Source organism: Austrofundulus limnaeus, unplaced genomic scaffold, assembly GCF_001266775.1.
Source record: "Austrofundulus limnaeus strain Quisiro unplaced genomic scaffold, Austrofundulus_limnaeus-1.0 Scaffold147, whole genome shotgun sequence".
Taxonomy (NCBI): domain Eukaryota; kingdom Metazoa; phylum Chordata; class Actinopteri; order Cyprinodontiformes; family Rivulidae; genus Austrofundulus; species Austrofundulus limnaeus.
In genome coordinates, this window is record NW_013952549.1 from 708,564 (window position 1) to 718,913 (window position 10,350).

The 10,350-nt window shown below is 42.2% G+C and overlaps 1 protein-coding gene across 2 annotated transcripts in view; it reads left to right on the forward strand.

Annotated features, from left to right (window-relative positions):
* The window catches only part of LOC106523192 (zinc finger protein 536), a 27,470-nt gene that overhangs the window by 11,131 nt on the left and 5,989 nt on the right, over positions 1-10,350 (forward strand). For both annotated transcript variants that reach the window (XM_014016557.1, XM_014016558.1), the window contains one exon: positions 6,109-7,020. In XM_014016557.1, the coding sequence (XP_013872011.1) occupies positions 6,109-7,020 (912 nt within the window). The remainder of the gene's footprint in view (positions 1-6,108; positions 7,021-10,350) is intronic.

Consider the following 10,350-nt stretch of genomic DNA (forward strand, 5'->3'; position numbering starts at 1 on the left):
GTCTTGCTTTGACTCATTCATGCATGTTTGAGAAATCATGTAGTGTCCTGAGGCAGCCAGGCAAGGGAGCAAAAACGACCGGTTGGGACTAGAACCGCCTTTTGGGACTAGCTCCGCCTCTGAGCTAGTCCCAAGCCGAGCTTCTTCATCACAGACCACCACCCCCAACCCCCGCACCCTGCCGTGACTCCTGTAGTCTCTCGGCAGCAACAAAGCAAACAACTGGTGAAACTGAAAGTGAAACTGAAACTGTCTGCTGAGCTCCCAATACTACTTCTGAGCGCAGCCCTTTTCAAATTCAAAACACTTTTGAGGAAATGTATTTTCAGATGCCAAGTAAACTACACTTCCATATCACAGCCCCCCCACACATGCTGAGATGGTTGGGACAGAAGCAGAAGGAGGTTCTTAAAGAGACAGAGGCCAATTTTAAGGTGTTTAGAAACAGAAATGATGAGAAGAGGAGTTTATTTTCTATTTAAACATACTGTGAWAACAACATTTTAATAACAACTGAAGGTGACATAGATACTTTATGACGATATAGAACTTAAATATATGCCTGAGAAACACATCATATTGCCCCTTTAAAAAGTCTTGATCAGRTCAAACAATAAACAATAGTCAACAACAATAGGTCTGAGAAAAACTGGTCCCATTTATTATAATCTTCTGCGTTACATATTTTTCTAACATAAACATAAAAATGTTGTAAAATTAAATACATTAATAAAATAGAAAAATCCTGAAAATTGACCTAAATAAATCCAATAAAATGTAAAATAAGTATTCAAGGTCAGTTAAGTAATTTATTTAGATCTAGAAGCTGCTGGATAGAAATCCTGAGCAGACTGTTGGATTGGACTATATGTTTGTATCAGAGTGCTTATATTGGAGATTTTAGATGCAGGTCAATATAATCTTATATTCAGTTTTTGGCTAATATTGGACTGATATCTGATACTGWTATCGAATCAGAACGCCCGTAGTGCCAGAGTTAGCTAAAATAAGCTAATTTTCATCAGTAGTCTCTTTAGCAGTTTTTGCAGCTGTCCTAAAAATGAACAAAAGTAAAATCACACAGCTTAGTCAAATATACAGTAGAATTACAAAAGGCAATAGATTTCATAAAACAAACAAACAAACAAATAGGAATAATTGAGTAATTTCTGATCCTTTGCAGCTCCAGACCAAATTTCTCGAAGTGTAACTTTCTCAGAATAACTCCTTTGATTGCACCACAGTCTAATTCCCAGTTTACTTTTATTTTTTTTTTTACTCTATTAACAAGTCATTATGTCTCAGCACATTTCAAATTACAGCATGTAATGATTTTATTTCAATTTATTCTTTACGCATAATGTTTCAACCACTTGGAGTGAGTTGGCATGAAGCACAGGGTCAGTAAAACACCACAGACGTTATCATCCACAAGGACTTTGTCTTTCTTTTAAAGATAATGGCATCATGTTGAATTGTGGGGATAATTAGTACCCTCTATTTTATATCTGTCACATCCCCACCCCTTGCCTACGGGGGCACAAGATGTTAATGCATGCCATCTGGTGTTTTTAATGATTTGATATATACCACCCAGTGATTTTTATGATTTGATCTACCACCTGGTATTTTTATTGATAGTGTTCTTTTCCACCTGGTGATTTGGATGATTCGGCTCAATGGGTAGATGCCTTTCTTGTCATGGCATCCTGCTAACACGTTATCATGAGCCTAAATTACTGCTGGAACTGTGTTGTTAAGAGGAGAAATAAATTTGAACTTTGTTTGATTTCTTCATAGCTCGTGCGCGCTGCTTTACGCTCGCAGTCTTGGAGAGGCACGACTGTCTAAGTCTGACGCGCTCTGGTGGGATTTGATCCAGCATCCGCTTAAATGATGTCCGCATAGCAGCGATAAATGGATCCGGTCTAATCCCATTAGATGTTTTGTTTTCATATTGTACACACATACTGGTATCTGCATATTTACATGTAAATGCTGGGAGTTTGCGGCCAAATCCCTCTCTGGTTGCTCTTTAAGAAACATATACAAGCTCTGTTGTTTCTAACTTCCCGCCCCCCCTCCTCTCCCATATCTCCACAACCATACGGTGTCACTTCCAGAAACATTTATGATAGTTGGCTAGCTGAGGATTTGAGTGTGCACAGTTCTGGGATGGCACATTCAGTATCAGACTCTAATTTCAGTCAATATTAAGCATGGAAACTAATTCATTGTAAAGGTCAGGCGTCATTGCTTTAGTCAATGATGGATCCGGCAGAATCTCTCTCCCCCTCTCCTCCTTTTCCTCTCTCTTCTTAGTCCTGTGTAATGGTAGACTCACTCTGGGGGCTTAGCACCGCATTGTTTAGCTCTGACAATATATCCCAGAGACCTCTGCAGCTGCTCCCTGCGCTCACAATGACAGATTAATTAACACAATCACACACTGCTGGCCCTGGCTCAACGCACAGGTCTGCTGTGGGACAGATAGGTAAATCCTACACATATGGAGAACACGCACCACTTGATGAGGGTTTAATAACAAGGCTAAGTTTTGTTCAGAGAAGGAGGGGGTGGGTGTGTAGCCGATCAAGTCTGTCTGTCTCGACGGTTGGACCTGGAGGACGACAGAGGAAGAGAGCGTTTTCTAATTCAGGAGAGCGGAGACGCTGAGGAAGAATTACCACTGCCAGATGTTCAGCTTGAGGAACATTGATTAGTCCAGAATTATTGGYTGCATTATTCATAGTCAGCCTATGGTGGTCATGAAGTTATTGATGTTCTCAATATGGATAGCAAATATAGTACAGTCATGGCTGTCAGAGCGACGGAGCGTTCAGATATAGCCCTGGCTTCAGAGATGAAACTACAAACACCCAGCATCTTAAATTAGAAGTTCCACTTTGATTTCAAAAGGAGGCATGCAACAAATTACTTGTCTGAATATCTAATCAGGACATATTTTAAAAATGCTCTTTGGCTTTAATTATAATTTGAGATTAGGAATAACAAGCCTTTAAAAAAACGATAAACTCATAAAGGGCACATGCTGCAGGCTTCTGACCTACATTAGACCAGTTAGATCTGAATAAAAGCATGTCTAAAAAATATAAAATCTGCTGACAGTTATTAATTAGTCCCATTCAATATTCTTAACCTCAAGGTCAGTGAGCAGACACCATGTAATGGCGCTGTCCCTACATGTGTTTTGTCCTTTATTTCCTGCTTTTACACCGCTTTTTACTATAAGCGTTGCAGCCAAAGAGTGCCTGAAGTGATAAACGTCTGTAAAACTGTGAAYGGTAATATGAGCAGTGGTTTACCCAGAAACAGATTTAGTGGCTGCTGCTCAGAATATCACTTTTCATTTGTTAGCTCGTATTGCATCAGTCTGTTCTTTGGGATTGCTAACTGTAAAACACTTTAAAAAAACAATATAGGTCTTTATCTAAGTTGTTTTTTTTAAAAAAAAATCACTTCTTATTCAGAGATCCGCCAGTCTGACTGGTTCGTCTGAACTGATTACCTGTTGGCTTTTCCATCTCCCTCTCACTTCTGTCTTTTAATCCTCTTTTTAATTATTATTGCAGATATGAGGCTCAAATTAAGCTCAAAATGCTTGTTTTCCTAGCATGCAGATAAAAAGATTTACCCAGGGAGTTCTGAACACCTGCCTTGAAATATTGTTCCGCCGTCTCCTGAATGCCATTTGGCTTAATTGACTTGGAAACGTCCCAAATGCGTCATTGACTATGTGGTCTAATTAATATTAATAATATATGCTATTATAAACATCAAAGAACATCTGGTGCCCCTGTTTTTCTCACCAGTCTTGTGTGCGACTCTCACTCTGTTTCATCTTAAACCAAACCAGCCAACATGCGTCTCTCTCTGTTTTGCATTTCAGGTGTGTGGCTGCACACAGCGAGCGAGCCAAAGCTCCACTGTATGCAGAGTTTGATATCTACAATATAACTGCCAAATGCCCGTGTAAGCAAATAATATGTGAGAGTGTGATTGCATTGACGGGGATATACGGCTGTAAATCTTAAAGCCTATTTCCATACGAAATGAATCACTTGTCCAAGCCCAGTTGTGTGCTGTACTCCCCACCCCAATACATGGCGTTTGTTTTTTAAAATTTATTTACCTTTTTCTTTTTTTTCACCCCCTCCGCCATGCACATCTCGTAAGATGAGGATAACTCATATGCATCACTTCATTAGATGCTCTGTGTTAGGTGAGAGAGGCTGGGGTTTGTAATGATGCAGTAATTGGAGTTTTGGTTGATAAATCTAAGCTCTAAAATTACTCCCCTCACATAATGTGAGCCTCGGCACTGTAAGTAAATCTTAAACTGATTAAGTTAGCATGAACCAGGCAATCACAAAGATGGCACCCGTCCAAAGGAAGAGAGGAAAAAAGGCGGTGTCTTTATGCTTTGTGTTGTTTAACCGCTCTGGCATGGGCTGGCAAATGGGTTTAGGAAGGGGCCACATTGAAAGATGAGGTCAGATGTATGTGTTTTCTGCTTTTGGAGCAAGCCGTTAATGTCATTGTAATTTAAGCCACAGAATAATTGAGATATATAGTGTGTCTCAAACTGTTCCATTAGGCTGTTTTTTTTATTTTTATTTTTTCTGATGCGTTACTGGAGACTGAGGGTGTGGCGCGGTTAAGGTCCCTTTCCCGCTCCAGCACATGCGTTTGCCGTGCACTTTTAATGCACGCCGACGTTAAATCAAAACACGCGTCACACACAAACGTATACAGTGCAAAGGCGGAGAGCTGACTTTAGTTCAAGGGCATAATTTTTCCATTTCAGCTGTGACTTTTCAATCTCATTAAGTAGAGCTCAATTTAATTAACATGTGGGTGCTATTTTACGCTTTTTGCAGATTGTAATAGAAGAAAACAGCCCTACTTTTACTACCATTCAGCTAAAAAATGATGGTTTTTCTACTAAAGTTGGAAACAAAGTAGAGCCACTACCACAGATCATTAGATTTAGATTTACCTCAGAGAATTACCTCAGGGTCAGATCTTAAGGTGTATGAAATTGATATTTCTGTGGCAGGGATGAATCACTGCTGTAACTCAGGTATTAGTCCATTAAAGAAGAACAATAAGGCATCAATATGCATAGAATTAAATTAATGGTGGTGGGTTTATCTCCCTATCCCAGACGCATCCCTAAAAGACACAGTATAATGTATGACCTGACCTTCAAATGCCAAGAGAGTGTTGGGCAATAAACTGCCAATATTTGTGGCTTAATGGCGTCGGATGACTTTTACTGTAATTGGAATGGCAGCGAAACAGCTGGGCTGTTTAAAGACAGTGCAAGGCAGAGGTCTGAGGCAATCACTAACTCAAAATGGTCACAGAGAGTGTGTTTAACCCTGCAGGGTATTTCTGTGTTAGCCATAAGGATGAAAGTGTAGGTAAACAGAGGGAAGACGGCATTTAAATTACCTTTAATTAAAAGTTATGGTGTTGGAGATGAAATCTTGTCTCYAGACGAGAATTATTCACAAGCTAAAGAGAGAAAAATGACTCTTTGTCACTCTCCTCAATAACACACTTTGTACTTTTTGAATTATGTTTCCATCATGTCATTTTTCAAGAATGAAACAAAAATAAACTCCGCTACACTAGATGGTGGGTTTAATCAGAACTGCTCACATGTTGGACTTTGTTTTTYTTCTTCTTTTGACTGAGAAACCCACTTACTGGCTTTGATGGAATATAGCTCATGTCTGCAACATCTGCCTTGTTCTAGTTGCTTAACAATTTCACTGTTTATTATTTCTGGAAGAATCTTGTTTGCTGTTAACATCTTTGGGTGTATTTATTGCACATGGTGTGGCGTTCATACTGTAAGATGATGGATCACTGGAGCTGAAAGCTGATTACAAGCTTGATTTACTGCAGGGCAGCACTTAAATCATTCAACTCAGCCTGGTGTGAGATTGCAACATTTTTCATGTTTAGACAACTGGTCTTGGTGCATATACAGCAAAATGCTCAGAATGCTTCATAAAAGTATAGTTTTCTAATCCGATTTGTATCCGATCGTGTTTCTGCTCTTCTCGTCTGTGCCAGGTGAGAAAGTCTACAGGTGTCCACCGTCCAGTGACTACACCGCCGCCTCCCTCAGCTTCCACCTGGATCGCTACAGCTTCCCCCATTGGCAGGACAGCAGGGATGTTTCTCCTTCACTGCAGCCCAGCGACAGCAGCAGCCCCAAACCCAAGCTCAGACCCAGATCTAGGGAGGACTGGAGCCCAGCTGCCGGTCAGTTTGTTGCTCCTGAGAGCCACTCTGAGAAAGTCCTTGTTGTGAACAAACAGGCTGATCACACTGACAAGGATGCAGGTGTAGACAGCTCTTTATCTGCTCCACCCAGAAAGTCCCAGCATGAACCTTTGGATTTGTCCTGCAGGCCGGACTCTGTCCCGTCTCATTCGGCCACRTCTCCCGCTGTGCTACAGATGTCTGGCCTTTTTAATAATGGGCTCTCGTCCTCCATTACCCGCCGGCTACAAACTTACTCCAGTGCACCAGCTGAACTCTGTGTGAAACCWGCGTACCACTGTGACCTTTTGGTGCAGGGAACAAAACAAGAGATGAACCCGCAGAACGCGGGCTCCACGGYTCAAGACGACGAACGTGAATTTGAGAAACCCGAGCAAGCGAGGGAGGACCAAAGCGACGATGCCGACAAGTGGAAGATGTTGAAAAATGACGTCCTCGAGTCAAAGGAGCCGGGACAGTCCAGCGCTGACTTCGAGGCTCCCAGAGAGAAGAATCAGAGCAAGATGGGACAGTGGGGGAGAGTCGGGACGGAATCTTCCATCTCCTCTTTTGAGGGTTTGACCCCAGGAGCAGCAGATCCACTCATGCACCAGGGCGCCCTGCTCTCCTTCCTCAGATCTCAGGGGAACCTGAACAGCACATCAGCCGGCGCCCAGAAAGCCAGCGTGAACGGAAACGTGGAGAAAGACGCTGCTGCAGGTGAGCACGAGCTTATTTATGGTATTCAATGAAAGCAGCTGTCACTGCCTGATCGCAGCCAAAACCCTCTCTGCATTTGAAGGTGTATGTTGCCAYCTAGTGGACAAACGCCGACAGGTCRCCGTCTCGTTATCCCCTGACTGACGCGTTYGCTCCACACTGCAGGAGTGAAGGGGTTAACCGGAGCACAAACTTTAGGTTTRGTACCAAACTGTGACTTTTATAAGCCACAAGGAATCTGCTACAGAGACCCAAAAAGAGTTTTTGGCAGCATCTCAGCCCTCATCCCTCGACAGCAGGAGTGTGAAGAGTGAGTGTGAGTGTGTGTGAATCATGCCAATTATGAACCACACACTTCCCTTATACTTATAGCACTTGAGTTTTTTTTTTCTTCTCAGATCTCAACTCTGATCTCAAATAAGGGCTAAATAAGACACAGGTGTGTGGCACTGATTAGCTGTACACTTTAAAGGATGATATAATCTCCTTGTGTGATAGGTTACAAATCGTCAAGCCGATGGAGCCCACCGATGGAAAGGCTTAAGCTCTTGTGCTGGTGTGATATGCTTGCTGAGTGCAGATTTAATAATGCTGTCTCTCAGGAGAGGGAATCCAACAGCTGGGGTCTTTGATATGCATGTATTATGAGTGCAACATGATACACCTTCCTTCTGATCCCCCCCTCTCTTATTCAGAAACTCAATATGTTCATGTGAAAGACAGGGAAGTGCCTGTCAACTCCATTAGGGATTAACATCTGTTCCCCTTCTTTATGATTCTAACAGCAAGATGTAGTTTTCTATTTGATTGTACAGATGGTTATTATAATATGCCGAAACGTGGCCCTCCCTCATACCTCCTGTCTTAGCCATAGCACTGTTTGTGTTTCTTGGTTTTATTTTCCAGAACGCCAATTGGATTAAGTCATTACAGAGGAGTTAAAAAGTCTGGGAAGTTGAGGGYTTGCGTGTGAGAAAAGCCTCGTGTTTTGATACGTGAGAACCGCTGGAATCATTAAACCGCGTCTTTTCCGTGAAACATGCAGCTGCAACTGTTGCCTATGAGTTTCAGCAGCGGGATCGATGCGAGCTATTTCGAGCATCCCCCTGGCTTCTGTTCGCCGCCGATTGATCCGTGTCTAGCCTCCCTCAGGAAGCAAACGCCAAAGACACAATAAACACCTGTCCGTCAAAGTGGACGCCGAGATGGTTTAGTGACATTGAGAGTCCGTTGAGTGTCCTCCAAAAACTGAGCGAAGCAGGTGGGCCGGCAGGCTGTCCTGTCTGCGGTGACGACCAGGTGGCTTTGTCACGGGGCTGTCTCCTGTTGCCCCCATCCTYTCTGTACTGTACGGCACGTCGAGTGGCACGGTGACATATTGCCGGGCAGTTTGGACATGGAGTGATGTGTTTGTGATGACAGCTCAGGTCGGCTCCAGTGTGCCAGCAGTGGTAATTGGCCAGATGGTGACCTCTGGTTGAACCTGTCTGCATGCTCATTAGTCTCATCGAGTCCTCCCCTCGTGTGTTAAACAGCACCTCAATGCTGCACCGCTTCAACTCAACCACTAGATGGCAACATTTACCTCATTTTGTGGCGCCGCCTCAAAGTGTCTCTATGGTTGCCATCAGTGAACGGTTCACAAACAAGGTAACTTTTATTTTTGATGTTGTAATTTTACAGGTTTAGGAACAGGTTTCACATTCAAAAGACTCAATCAGTTAKCCAAATCATAAAGTAACATCTGGGCTCTCCTCCGTCTGTGACATCAGATCAGACTTCTCAGATGCATGAGAACAAGTGAACATGAGAAGATCAATAAAGAAAAGATTAAGAATGAAAGAACACGGAGGATAGAGAGAAAGAAAAGATCCTGTTTTGAAAGGTTGAAAGGAGGAGGGGGGGTCATTATCTCTTTGTCTGACCTCTGTATACCCTCCACGGACAGAGGGACAGGGAGCGAGAGCAAAGAAAAGAGAAAAGGAGTGGGAAAGATCACCGTAGATGGAGATAGATGGCGCGACAGCGAGGTGAAAGAGGAGCGGTAGTGTGGCTGTCTCCGTGAGCAGATGTCGTTTGAGGGCAGCGAGAGGGCAGCGCGGCCTGCCTTTGTGCCGTGTTTCTCCCCATAGAGATAATGAAGGGTGGAGCACAGGGAAGGATGTGCAGTCATCACTCACTGTCTGTGCGCCATCAGAGCTCAGGCCTGTGTCATCCGTCACCATTCAGCTCCTCTGGCCCCCATCGGCTACACCACTGTCATCATGGTCATTATCTCAACCTATGACACAACGCACTCTCCTCACACACACACATACACAACACAAACACACAGACATATCCATGCAGGTACAAACATATATTTAAATGTATATAGAGCCTTGCACAAATATACAAACATGACAGTTTTTTGATGCAAATGACAACAGGAAATTATTTAAATAAAAYGCATAGCACAGAAATTGGTAATTTTACAAATCTTTTTTTAATAAGGCAAATCCCACTGAGATCACATCTCTTTTGCAAAGGAGGCCTGGGCCTGAAGGCAGCCTAACATGCATGCACACTCCACACAGAAAGACCCCAGGTCCAAACTGGGGATCAAACAGGACCTTGTTGTTGTGAGGCCCCAGTGCTAACCATTCTGTAACGCAGCAAGAGGAGATTTTCACAATATTTAAACCTGAGCCATATAAGAGTGTGCAGAGTTAATAATGTAAGATTTAAAAGAAGTTTAAATTAGTATATGTCTGATTAAAGCTAAATTAACATTTAATATTAATGCTGCAGTGTAATAAAAAAAAAACACTACTTTAAATTTGAGGGTTAGATTTTCTTTTGATACAGTTACAATCCATGTCAAGTTCTAAGGGTAAAAATAAAAAACAGTTTGCTTATCCAAAATGATGTAAATTCAACAACAAGCATCTTCAGAGGACACTAAGATGCTATCATGTTGTGTCATGTTTGATAAAGTCTCCTTTGTTTGTTTAAATCATTGGTTGTTTACTTTGTTCTCTGCAGACAGACGTGCACTTAGTTTGATTTGAGTGATCCCTGTCTTTTTACAAAATACTATAAAAATCACTCCTGTCCTGTTTGTTAGTTTTAGTGATGCAGGAACCGCTCTGTGTGCTAATGTTTTAACGTCTTGGGCGATGGTGTCACTGGGAYACAACTTTACTTAAAGGGATCCTCCATTAGTTGTAACATTAGACTTTATTTGATAAACACATATTTTAACCACAGAAGAAAGACTGTAAAATACTGTTGGCTGTTTAGTTTTGTAAATTTTTAAAAACATATTTTAACATGGGCGGAGCCATTTTA